This window comes from Meles meles, chromosome 3, assembly GCF_922984935.1.
Source record: "Meles meles chromosome 3, mMelMel3.1 paternal haplotype, whole genome shotgun sequence".
Classification (NCBI taxonomy): Eukaryota; Metazoa; Chordata; class Mammalia; order Carnivora; family Mustelidae; genus Meles; species Meles meles.
Genome location: NC_060068.1, coordinates 64619533 through 64633487, shown reverse-complemented (window position 1 = coordinate 64633487; position 13955 = coordinate 64619533). Strand labels below are relative to the sequence as shown.

The 13955-nt window shown below is 37.0% G+C and overlaps 1 protein-coding gene across 10 annotated transcripts in view; it reads right to left on the bottom strand.

Moving 5' to 3' along the window:
- MCTP1 (multiple C2 and transmembrane domain containing 1) overlaps positions 1-13955 on the bottom strand; it is a 535159-nt gene that overhangs the window by 147185 nt on the left and 374019 nt on the right. For 9 of the 10 annotated variants that reach the window (XM_046000381.1, XM_046000382.1, XM_046000383.1 and 6 more), the window contains 2 exons: positions 13764-13838; positions 11617-11736 (listed from right to left, as the gene is read on the bottom strand). In XM_046000381.1, the coding sequence (XP_045856337.1) occupies positions 11617-11736; positions 13764-13838 (195 nt within the window). Of the gene's footprint in view, positions 1-11610; positions 11737-13763; positions 13839-13955 lie in introns of those variants that run through there. The other variant, XM_046000390.1, reaches the window with a different exon arrangement.

The following is a 13955-nucleotide window of genomic DNA, read 5'->3' as shown; positions in this document are numbered from 1 at the left end:
AGAACTGCCTGGATTTATTTCCTGTCACTGGTTCTAGTAATGGATTAAAAATACTGACAAATGGCGTTTTTCAGTTTATAATCTATTTTATTTCCCAGTTCCTTAAACTTAGGTTAAACATTCTACTCAATAAGAAATGGCACCCCGGTATTACCGAACATGCCTAAATATTATTGAATATTTTTGGACGGAGAGGCACACGTTTTTCAGCCAACACTGACGAGACGGTTTTTCTGGTGATTTATTTCTCTTTCTTCGATTCGGGAGGAGATATTTTCAAACAGTAATTTTAAGTTATATCAGTTTTCAGGACTGATACAAATTCTGAAACACAGCATCGCTTGCAGGAACAAAACCCATGCTACGATTGTGTGCAGCATTCAAGCCTAAATGATCCACAGGCCCTTGTATTTCAGGACTTCGAAACATTTCATACAGGGGATTTAATTTGCTCTCTTTACTCCAATAACCTTAATAGCAATAAATTGGTGCACCAAGCTTACAGCACAGAATTTATATAACGAAGGCGACAACACCTTACAAAATCTAAGGGTATCTCAACATAGGCCCAAATTACTATTTTAGTACTCCTACTGCTTTGTAAAAGGATAGACTATTCTACTAGGTTGCTCAGTTATAGCTAGAAAAACTTCGATTTACAGACTTCTGAAGGACATTTGGAAGGAGAGCAATATGGTGAAGTTGGATCACCAATTTTTCCAGAAAACTTAAAATATGTACACTTTCGGGGCGCCTGGGTGGCTCAGTGGGTTAAAGCCTCTGCCTTCAGCTCAGGTCATGATCCCAGGGTCCTGGGATCGAGCCCCGCATGGGGCTCTCTGCTCAGCAGGGAGCCTGCTTCCCTTCCTCTCTCTCTGTCTGCCTCTCTGCCTACCTGTGATCTCTGTCTGTCAAATAAATAAAAATAAAATCTTAAAAAAAAATATGTACACTTTCTTCTTGGCATTTATTTAGTCTAATGAACATTTAGGCCATGGACAACTTCATCTTAGCTACCGTTAAATCAATATGAATCAATAGAGATGGTTTAAACTGTTTAAGTAACTCAGGGAAAATATATGTTTGAAACCTGGAAAATATATTCTTAATGAGTCTACATCGACTTTTGGGAATAAGTAGTTTATACTACTTGGAGGCCTAATGACATTATTCCTCTAAAATGTACCCCACTTAGACACACAGCGAACCCTTCAAGGGTTCTGTATTACCAGACACTCATCTCAGCAGTGGGTTGGAGCGTGATAGTGTGATGTGACCTCAACTAACAGAAAAGTTCATTAAAACATGAGATGCACACTTATTAACCTCAGGAAGAATGCTAAGCAAAGTGCACGCAAGTTAACTCTTTCCAATAGGCAATGCCAGCCCTCTCAGGTCAACATACGACTTAACAGGAAATACCAAGGATTGGAAGTCCAATTTCTTACTCTTAGAATTCTATAGGACAATGTCCGACACTTGGCGTTCCTTAATTAAGGACTTGACACATAAACTTCAGAATAGTGAGGTAGATATTTCTATCTTTTGCTCTTTCTCTTTCTGCCCCTCTTATCTTTTCAATGTTGCGCTCTTTGAAACATCCACTCGCAGTCACTGGGGGAGAAGGAGAGTTAGTATCTCAGTAAGTCCCTTCACAACAGAGCACTTTCATCTCCTTGATCGTAAAATGGTCTCCAAGCTCCCTTCCAACTGTAACATTCTGTGACTTCATCAGCATCCTCCAAAGCCCATACACTCTCTGCCTTTGTAGGCCCCTTGTCTTTGCCATGAGGCAGGTGCTCCATGTTGACAGTAGGACAGGGATAGGGGGGTTGCTGGCATCCTGAGCACCAAGCCAGGATGGTTCTGAACCTACTTCGTACATGCAATGGGTCTACTCTACAGCTAGAACTCCATCAAGGGATTGATAGGTTTTGTTAGTGGCTCTGTGTCATTATTGATGACATTGCTCCTGTGGAGAAATGTGTTCTAAAGTCTAAGCAAGTGTCTTGCGAAGCAGACTTTAATATCTTATTTGAAGGTCGGGACACTATTGGAAAAATATTTAGTTTTAACTACACAGCAATAGAGATTTAAGACTTAGAAATTGTGGTAGGAGTCTCATATACTGAGAATTAAAAAAAAAAAAGAAAAGAAAAGAAATAGTACATGTCAGAGAAGCTAATAGAACCTAGGTTACAGGTTTCCTTTATAAATACCAGCCTCCTGGGGCGCCTGGGTGGCTCAGCGGGTTAAGCCGCTGCCTTCGGCTCAGGTCATGATCTCAGGGTCCTGGGATTGAGTCCCGCATCGGGCTCTCTGCTTGGCGGCGAGCCTGCTTCCCTCTCTCTCTCTGCCTGCCTCTCTGTCTACTTGCGATCTCTCTCTGTCAAATTCAAAAAAAAATAATAATAAATAAAAATTAAAAAAAAAATAATAAATAAATACCAGCTTCCTGGCTGAGGCACGCTAGATGCTCTTACCATGAAAAACCAAACTATTTAAAATAATTTAAACACAACCACAAAAATGTCCAATATTGCCACCTGGCCAAGAAAAGAGAATGCTGGTATCTGAACTTCTACATTTATAAATTAATTTTCTCTGAGTAGCAGCCACCACTTTACTAATATTACTCCAAAATGTAACACCTCCTTCATACAACCTCAGCATGTTAAGTTGTGGATAATTAATGGACTACTTTTAACACTGTCGATCTATTATTTTATTTAAAAATTTTTTTTGAAGATTTTATTTATTTATTTGAGAGAGAGGGCATAGGCAGGGGGGAGGGCAAAGGGAGAGGGAGAAGCAGGATTCCCCACTGAGCAGGGAGTCTGATGCAGGACTTGATCCCAGGACCCTGGAATCATGACCTGGGCTGAAGGCAGAAAGCAAACGCTTAACTGACTGAGCCACCCAGACGCCCAACAATCTATTATTTTAAGTTAAAAGACTTCTGTAATTGACTAAGGAAAGTAATATTCACTTCACCAATATTTTATGACAAAACTGAATGATAGATTTCTTTTTTCAAACACGTAAGCATTGCCTGAAGTCCGCTTGGCAAGAAATGTATAGAATGCTAACAATGGAAAGTACCCTAGAATTATTTGTGTAGAGCTAAGTGGAATACAAAACATCATATATTTACATATTGTTGATAAATTGCAATAGTAAAAATTTTTTGATTCCTATGAGGAATTAGACAACTTGACATGCAAAACAGCCAGTAAAATCTGTATCTTCACTGTTTTAAATGACTTTCCTATTCCTCATCCTTTTTCCTTCCCTTCCATGAAGATCTAATAGGTAATCAAGCCTAATGAAGTATGCTTTTATATCTCTGATATAATGATATTCATTTAAGGAGATAAAGATTATCTACTAGTCATAAATACAATGCAATGTATAGACAAAACCCATCAAACCCTCATAATGATGGAGGTTATATTACTTGGGCCAGAATTAATGTTCACCCCACTTCTCCATTTCAGTGAACCACAGCAATACACCCTTGGAATTGGTATGGAGAAGAAAACTCTCATATGGGTTTTCTTAAGGGAAAGATGCAATTTGTTAATCTCTATGAAGCCAAACAAAATCCTTTCTTCAATTGGACTCTAATGTAGTCAATAATTTTGTGTAGAGATCACGAATTATCTTTCTCTAGCCTGATTACCTATGGGAATAATTTCTATTGCATGCAAACTACAGAAAATCCAAACTAGACTTCACTACCAAAAGCACAAAAATAAAACATAGTTAACCTCACATTAAACCTCATTTACAAGCATGAATTCTCAGTGGGGGGCAATATGGTACCCAGGGGGACAAAAATGGGTTCATAGGGGAAAATGAAAAAAAAATTAGGTATTACAATGATTTGTGACCTTCCAAAACCCAACATTTCCTGATAAAATCTTATTCCTTAGCATTTATTTTCTCTCATTTAACGAAAATTTTCTTTTTAAGGGGTTGAATATGGGGGGGGGGAACTCACTGGGAAATACTGACTTAAGATAAAATAAAAGCCAAGTTTTATCTCTAACATTTCTTTTCCATCCTTAAAATCAAGGTTGCCTTTCATTTTCATCCAAATATCTACTGACACTTCAATATAATTTCCATCTTCTCTGGCTTGTTAGCTTTGCTCTGATTTTCTCTTCATTACGTCCCTTTGAGCCTATGGCTGATGACTGGCGTGAACATGAGAGTTGGTTACTCCTTCATCTTTCCTCTTACTGATCGCTGATGTTACCCCTTGCTGAGTGTTGGACCTCTGTTGTCATAGCAAAGGAGAAGGCACAATGTGGAGTCGTAACTCCCAGACCGTTACAGCAAGTCTGGCTACTAGGTGTATAACCAATTCTGACTGTAACGGTCAATGTCGTAAAATGAGGGCAAGAGAAGGAGCCACAAAAACAACAACAACAACAACAACAAACAGAAGCAACTTTCTTAACAACATTTCAGGTCAGCTTCTCCCTTGGCAAATTAACTCTTTTTTTTAAACATTTTTTTTATTAACATAGGCAAATTCATTCTTAATACATTCATAATTCTAAAGTATATCTTCATGACTGGTCAAATAGAAAAATGGGACAAAAGAAAGCATTCTACGCCTATTTCTTAAAATTTACCTGATATAAGGGGGCATGAAAATATGTGCAGAGTAAACTTACTGACTGAAGTATTTTAATGACCCAATTTCTGTGATAATTTACAATCTTTCAGAGGAGTTATTACTTACTTTATAAAATCTTAGTGAAATAAATTATAAAATTATCTCCTTCATTTAAATGTTTTTCTTTGCAAAAACACTTTACATGATAATATTTCACAACAGAACGTGGCTTGCTCTTTTGTCACAAACAATTTAAAACTGAAGCCTGAAGGTAGAAAATTCTTCAGAGGACAAAAACACTGGTTTAGGAATCTGAGGACAGACCATGATTTCATTGTTTTATAATTTTTGATCCTTAAGTCAACTCAGTTATAAAATCTGGACCAAGCTGCATATTTGTAAAGGGTCTCATTATGATCCTGAGGCTGAAACTACCTGAGAAGTAATGCTTGCGGCAAAATGGGACAACAGCCATACAGCCAGGAGGAGACCACACTGAGCCCCTGGTGTCCCTGACTACCCCAGCGTTCATTACACAAACCACGAAGATTCACCAGAAGGCTAATTCCTGATTTCAATAAGGTATCACAGATATGTTCGTGATATCTACAGTTTATGTTTGATTATAAAATAGTGCAATAGCACTCCACCCGGGAAAAAGTGAAATAGTTTTAATTTTCCCCAAATCATCCATAGAAGAATATGTCCCAGATGACAGCATTTTACTATTTCCTACCTTCTGGGACAAAGGAAGGAGACTAGAGATAAGAGAAAATGTGTGTGACATGCTGTAAGAATTAAATTCTTCTCTTTGTAAATATACAATGAAATTTCAGAGGAATAAGCTTTTCAGAGAGCAGTAGACTCTGTGTCTTAGGTTATTATCTCCCTCCAAAGATAGGGAGGCCATTTTGCTGACATCTATGAAAACAGACAACAAAAAAAGGGTGTTGGCACCATTTAAAGAGAACGATGCACTGATTTGAGGAGGTGTTGCCTTTGTAGATGGAACAGCTCAAATATGAAACAAAAAACTACACATTTAAATAGACCTATCAACTGAGCTAGAGCATCACTCCTCAAGAAGGATTAGAGAAATCTAGACAAAATGTTTTGTTCCATTAATACCTGATTGCTACATTTCCTAAGATTCATGGTTGATTTTTACCTAACTGTGATCAATCCTAAAACTCAACCCACTTCTAAATTGTGATTCTTGAGGGGCTTTTATGCAATTGCCAAAATTTATGTGCAGTGCTTTGTGAAAGATACCACCTAAGAAAATCCAATTTTGTATAAGCCAATGCTTGAAAATTTTTTTGAAAATTTCTTCTCTTCCTTCGAATTCAGATAAATTTGGGGGAAAGATGTAGAGTTTGAGTAGCAACTTAAAGTGTCAGTATATCCATCCGAACTGGAGACACAATCTATTTACTGAAAAGGAAGTTGTGGTACTGATGTCTTCAAGTTTCAATAGTCTTTGACCAGGTAGAAGGAATTTTAGGTCATTTTGGAGGTATACAATCTTGGAAATCAGCAAAGTTCCACATAGGCATCCTTCTTTCTTCACACATTCGTAAAGGAAATATTTAATGTACCTTTAAGCTTTGTATAATTAGACTGGAAGTATTGTTTGGTAAACTTAATAAGTGTTTTCAGAGGAAAGCATAAATGAAGAAGAGCGGACAAAAGGAAAGTCTGATTTACATAATTTTAGGAAAATGAGAGAATGCAAGGATAGGACCATGAGTTATAGATCATTTTGCTTTTAGTACTTGTTTCTTTGATTTTTGAGGGTCCTTCTGTTTTTGTTGTCGCAGGGAAAATAACAACAATTATGCCTGGAACATTTCCAATTTTTCTGCTTAGCACTAAAAAAATAATTGTAGCAACAACAACAACAAAGGCTTCTATAAAAATCATTTGAAAACTGCCATAGACTCGGAGTGTAATTTTGTTGGTGTGGTATTACTGGTGTCTCTTAAAAGCTGAAAACAGAAATTTCTGTTGGAATCTTAAAGCACCTTCCCTACGTCCAGTCCAGTACAATAACCCCACACCGCTTACTAACATGAATGCTAAGACTTGAACTACAGGCAGACGTAGATAGGCTTTTGTTTTCACATTGATATTTCTTTTTAAGCAACACCCCCTTTTTTTAGTCCTTGAACGTGAAGGCCACTGAAAATGTCCTTATTGTTTGTAATAACTTTTAGAAAAATCCATATGTTGTTTGATAGCAGCTGGCTTTCTCTACAGAAAATACTCGATATGGTATCCTCGTGAGCCTATTGTCCTCAGATCGTTGTATTATATTCCCAATGCCTGTGCAAGTTCAGTTCTTCCTCCCTTACTGATGTTTCCTCCATTTTTTTTTTTTTAAATCATTTGGCTACACAGAGCTGCCTCATGTCATTCCTTGCATACATCATCTCTGCTTTTTTCTCTTTCCCTGAATAATGGCCCAGCTTTTCTGAGAGTAGCTGTTGTCCCGAGTGTGATCCTTTACTAAAATGGGGATTGAATGAAGGTGAAGCACAAATTATCTGGAAGCAAAGGAAAACCAGGCGTTTGAAAGGGACCCAGAAAGGAAGGAGTAATGAACCAGAGTGGCCTGGATGAATTGCTGGAAAGGGAATTCTCAGTTTTGACACAAAAGGAACACCGGGGATACCAAAGCAAACCCAGGTTGGGGGACAGTCTCTGTAGGAAGCCTGCCCCATAGGCTGGTCAGTAGAGAGGGTGGAAACCAGTAGCCTTCCAGATATGAACAGAAACAAATGTATTTTAGGAGTAACAGTTAGGCATTCAAACATGCCCGTTCTGGAACATAAGATACTCTGAGGGGTTGACATCCCTTCATAATTCATGTTCATTGTTTCTCTAAGTAAAATATGTGTCTCCCCATAGTTATTCTGTTAGGAATTGTACTTTAAAGGCAAGAGGACATTTTTGATAATGTACATCTTAAACTTTTCATTAAACTACCAAATTTAAATTCTACCTTTTTGTGCACTCTGACATTTTTGTCTGGCATTTTCATTAATTTTGCGACATACATAAATGTAGCTGAAATGTTAACTGATCAATACTTTGTCTCTCTCATGTAGCACTAGCGTTCCATTCCCTAAGGACCACACAGCAGAACAGAAATTAAATGTGTAAAATATCAAATGTTACTGTTAAACACAGCGGCACTCACTGTACAACGACAGAAAAGGCTAAAACAATTCCAAATGGACAGATGGTACCACAAATTATCTACAATCACATTTAAAGATTAAAGTTTGTCCTGTAAAATAATTCTCTGACACACACTGAAGTGTGTCCTTTTACTGATAGCTCAGTTGTCCAATTATTTTTGTGCTCATTACAGTGAGAAATGACAGTACTGAAGAGAAAGAGAGTGCGCACTCTGGTTTTTTTTCCGTGTTGCACCCACTGACATCCACAAGAACACAAATGTCTGGTCAAGAGCCTGATGAAAATTAGACCCAATTTATGAGACATTTCCACGTCTACAATAGATGATTCCGAAAGATGAGCCGGGGCCTCCGCACCACACACGTCTGTATGTGATCTTAGGCATACAATATTCATAGTAAAATTTAAAAACCTAATTCACAGCACACAATAACAAGGACATTCCCAGGAACATGCTCGCCTCTATTTATCCCTCACCTCCCAGGCTGACTGCAGCTTCTAATCCCGGCGGCCGGCTCTGCCTCTTCCCCAGAACACATAGGCAGTGCCAGAGAGGCTGGAGCAGCGTTAACCCTGCACGTCTTACGCTTTCCCCTTTAATGGACATTGGGACCAAAAAAATGATTGTTTTTCCATTTTGATTTCATTAATCTCCATTTATTTTTGGATAGAAAATTAGCAAAGAAAAATAAAACGGAATAGGGGGAAAAAAGGCACTTAAACATTATAAAGTTTACGGCTCTGGGCCTAAAACCAAGCCACATAATAGTAGAAATGCGTGTGCTCCGTGAAGCAGCTGCATTTATGAAAAAGTGGGCCAAGTGGAACCAATATTATAATAATAGACCCGAGATCCATCAACAGGGAATGATGGGAACAATATGTTTGTAACAATGGGGTGCTGCTTATACTCCTCTCTTAATGGAAAGCAGTTCTTTTCAATAAACTGGCCTAAAAAAGCTCTGGTTATGCAATGAGATCTTTGAAACATTTCGTTTTTAAATACATCATTTCATATCTGTAAGACAAAGCAAAATCCTACAACAGTTTTTTTTTCTTTCTTCCCTGAATTGTGATGATACTTAGATTACAAGGTGTATATTTTAAAAGCTCCTTTGGAAAGAAAATAATATCTGTTATGAGCTTTGAGCAAGGTTCTTTTCTGTGCCTCAGTTTTTTCCTCTGTATATCGGGAAAATAATAGTATCTCTCTTATAATTAGGTTATTAGGGAATATTAGATTCATTTATGCATGAAAAGCACTTTCATGCCTTAGCGCCTATAGACCAATTTCCTGGCACATGAATGCTCAGCAAGTATGAGTTGTTGTTGTTATTATATAGAGGATTATTATATTGCATATATATTACATATATATTAGTTGTTATATATATAACATATTATTCTATGTTGTTATTATATAGAGATTGTATTATTATATAGGAATTATTATGTATATGACACATATAACCTATACCTAGCATATATAACACAATAATATATTATGATATATGAGTTGTTATATAGAGGATTATTATATTATTATTTAGAGGATTCAATTCATTATAATTTAATTGAAGGTCTAGGGAAAATTGCTGCAGAGCATTAATCTATGCCTATCATCATTTAATAACCAGCTTTACTAGAGCAAAGCCTTATCATTCAAGAAGACTTTCTCCACTTTAGAAAAAATTTTCAGACTGATCGCTGGTTACTGGCTGGCCTACTGATTCAGATAGCCATGGATATTGGGAGCCTGCCAAGTGCTAGGTACTCTGCAGGTGACGCTGGAGTACCAGGGTGAAAAAGGCAGGCCCCCCCTTCTCATGGAATGCCCAGCTCAGGTCTAGATAAACGCGGTCCAGTTCTGCCATTCGTGATTCCAATCACATTCAGTAGAGCGTGATTCGGTGCTTCTACTCAATGAAACAGTTAATACTACCGTCTCCTCTCGAAAGTACTCTTACTGCACACTCACACGCAGTTGTGAGGCCTCTTCTCTCACCGGCAGCGTATGCAGGCCCCTTTCCTACTTCACGCTGGCCTCTCACTCTCTTTCACAAGCATCTTGCGTTCAGTTTGTGTTTTATACGACCAAGGCTGTTGATAGATGATATTATCATCTTCCCTCCCTGGTGAACTTTGATTCCCTTACCGTGAAACCACTCAGGTATGATCCGATAACTGTACCGAAGTTTCTCGGACTTTCAGTGCCTGATTTTTTTTTTTTTTTTAATCAGAAGAAAACTGGGGAAAAATGTCTGCCATCTTGAATTCATTTCAAGTGACCTCGAGAAGCCAGAGGGAGTTTATGAAGACTTACATAACACACTGTCACATTAAAGCATTTGAAATGAATGTTCCTGAACAAATGACATAATTACAGAGATTTCTCTGTTTTCAACTTTCGCCAACTGTTATGGGGAATGACTTTGGAAAGAGTGAATCAAAGATGGCATCATGGCATTTTCAGGAGAATATTACTGCGTCTGTTACAAGGCCCCGTGGAACCTGGAAGTAATGGCATAAAATACGCACAGAAACTCAGTATCATTTTCCCCCTTAACATCAAAGTGCCTGAAAAAATCATAATAAAGTTTGCTTAACTGTACTCCAATGTATTTATTTCATGAAGGCACTAAATAAAAGAATATTGAAAGAGGCAGATTTTCTTTTCTAAATCTTAATGATGACGGCAATCGCTTTCTTTAAGGAGACAACAACATGTCTATGGGAGGCTGGCTGCCTAACTTTCTGGTAACTTACAACACAAAGGGACATACTCACTCTTTGTTCCATGGGCTCAGACATTAATGAAAGTCCCATACAAGGCCCGAGAGGAGGACAGACCTCAGAGTGCTAAACAGATGTGCATACACTCATTTGAATGGTAATACTAAAATGTTGATTTGTTACTATAATTAAGGCTCTTCTTGTAAGGCCCCACAATAAAGTCATATTCTGCTAACCTGGAAACTATAAGAAAGCATAAGGTACTCATATTCTAACAAATATGACAATAAAAGAAAGGATTTCGAAAGAAGGACTCCACTTAAACTTCAGACTGAAATCCTGAATAAGCAAAACTCATGCGAGAGCAGAAAATCCCAGCTAAAGCTCAGAGGAAAGTATTCTCTCAGATTTTCAAGCTCTGCAAGTTGGTCCCATCAGCAGTTTTTAAATAACCAAAGTAAAAGGCCACAAGATGAGCATTGTTAGAGGACTATTTGGATCTATCAAATTCTCACTTGTGCCTTTTTTGAAAACTGAAAATCTCAGAAACAATAAAGCGTCTCTTAAATAGGTCACATCCACTTCCAATCGACTCACGTAAATTTACATTACCAACCAACATCCTACTGCCAACGATTTTCCTATTTTGAGGAAAAAAAAATCTGTAGAACAATAAAATTAAAATGAGGGTGGTCAAGATTATTAATTTTTTTTTTTTTTAACACGAAGGACTTTTCTTGGCTCTGTTATTGGGATTTGGAATTATGCAATATGTAAAATTTTCCTTTTTAACTGTCACGGAGAAAAGTGTATATTGGCTGAGATAACTTGCCTTCCGGAAGTCTGGCGGGGGAGGGGGGATGTGTATTCTTGGACTCGGACCTTGAACGATCCATCAGGTTCCTGCCCACGGCAAATCTGTCCAGTCAAGTCTTAAAATAGGAGTTTTAAAATGGCCACATGCACATAACTGTTACTATAGCCACAGAAACATGCAGCTATGATTACTGAATTTAATGAATAACAATGTAAGTAATAAAGAATTATCATACCACAAAAGCAGCGAGGCTCCTTGGGGGTGAGTCCCAGTCAAAGCAACTATTAACGAAGTATGCAGCGTTTACGAGCACCATGACACAGCGCTTCATTCTGATAAAGTTTCTTAGTAGCAGCTGTAAGGAAGATGAAAATATTATCAGAATTTGCAAGACCAAAAACCATCAGATATGGTACAAAATTCTTTAAGCTTAGTGTGATTTAAAAAGGATTCAGAAAGTTAATAAAGTTGTAAGAGTATAGCAAGCAATTTGGCTCATGAGTTAAAGGAATAGAAGTATGTCTGGAGAGAGTAGAAAGAACTGAATTACAAGAGCAATTTCTTAGCAAAATATGTTTTCTTAAATAATATTATTATGTGGGTTGGGCTACCTTTGTTCAAAAGGAAAAAAAAATCGCTGATAGATTAAAAACATTTATATACTGTGAACCTGTAATACATTTTTTAACTCTTCAATCTCATTGTGATTTTAAGATTCTTTAAATGCTTTAACTGCAAGATATTTCACAGTGAAATGATAACGGGAAATGTTTTAATTTCACATCTGGAGAAAAACCTGTCAAGTATTACTTTATTACAGAAAACAAAATTTTCACCATTTTTGTAGGAATCTCCCTTATTTACTATCAAGTTTTCAGTCTCTGTTTCTTGGTCTCTCTCTCAGACACTCTCTCTTTCTCTCTCTCTTTTCCACAATCAATTTAACCTATATTTTCTCATTGCTTTTTCATAATTTTGGAGTTAGAAAAAAATTTACGGTATCCAACTGCTTTACAAAATCTTTCATTAAAAAGGTACATGAGAACTGATAGCATTTAAATCTAACATTTAAAACAAGACATGACTACAACTATAAAAAGAATAGCCCCTATACGAGATGGTACAAAAAATGATCTATAGTTCTGTTAATAATTAGAGTATTATGTCTGCAGGTTAATAATTTGCTAATGCCAAATACACTTCAATACTGGTGTGGTATTTTAAAGAAGTAGTTATGTAAAGCCTCCTGAGGTCATCTGGAAAAAATACGTACATGTGTGTGTATAAATATAGATGCATGGACAGGTATACCAGTTTTAATAAGTTGTTAAAATTGAAATTCTTTCACGAAAAGAGTCACCCTATTGTTTCCTTCTTTGCTTCCTCCCCTGATCACCTTCCTTTTAGAGCTACTTTTATTACTTTTATCTATAATTGTGAAAAAAATGTAATCTGTATCTCTATTTAGATAGATATTACATTTGTAATCCATGCACTGTCTTTAAACAACCAAAGATCCCACTGTTTATGGTGAATTGATTAGATTAAAAACAAAACTAATTTTAGTCTTCTAATAGCACAGAAAATTGTTAAATATTTTAACACACACAAATGAGTTCCGTAAACTTTATAGCCATAGCAAAAACATTTTATTTTAGCTGCGTTAATTGGAAGTAAACATCTTTTTAAGGAGGTAGCTTAGCACCCTTTCTTAACTTGATATCAAACCTAATTTAAATCTCCATCTAATTACGAGATATAGAGCCTTACTTAAAATGTCGTCATGACAGAAAAATCAGATGTGCTGATTTTCCATTTTCTTAGCTAAAAGTGCCAATAAAAGTTCACTTCTAAAAGTCCATAGTCAAAATCTAATTAACAGGAAGGTTTCCCTTAAAAGATGGAGCCCCCTCTCTTGTGGATTAGAGGGAAGAGCATTACCAAGGGCTCGATTTACACACACCTGCATCATACCTGTGGGTGGTCTGGACATTTATTTGAACCTCAGCCTTTGGTGTTCTCATTTACACATTCCATGGCAATCAGACAGTATTTTATGTTCAAAATGATCATTCTTTGGCTAATGCATGAATACATATCCGTTCTACGCAACGCCTACAGTATCCCCTCTCCATTCTGACCACCCCCATCCAATTTATTAGTATGGTATTGTCCTTGTTTGATCTCTTACGGAAAGGAAGGGAAGAGAGAGAGAAAGAAAAAAGAAAAGAAAAGAAAGAAAGCCATTTCCCATAAGTAGATGATCAAAAATCCCCTAGTCTTCCCCCCTCCACACTTCCAAAGTTTATTTGAATTTACCTAGATGTTTTTACAGATATAATCAGGTCTTCCCAGAGGGATTAATCTTGCCTTGCTTTTTACCTGTTTAGAGAGTCTGTTTTCCTCTTCAATGTACTTCTGTTCTTTGGGTATTAATGTTCGTAAGCTGGCTTTCACCTATACGTCAACATATGTGTCTGTTATGGATTCATATATTACAAATGTTTACAAGGTTTTTCACGCAGTTCAATTTGCAATAATTTCTAAAGTTTCAAAGTCCTGGCTGCTGTGCTC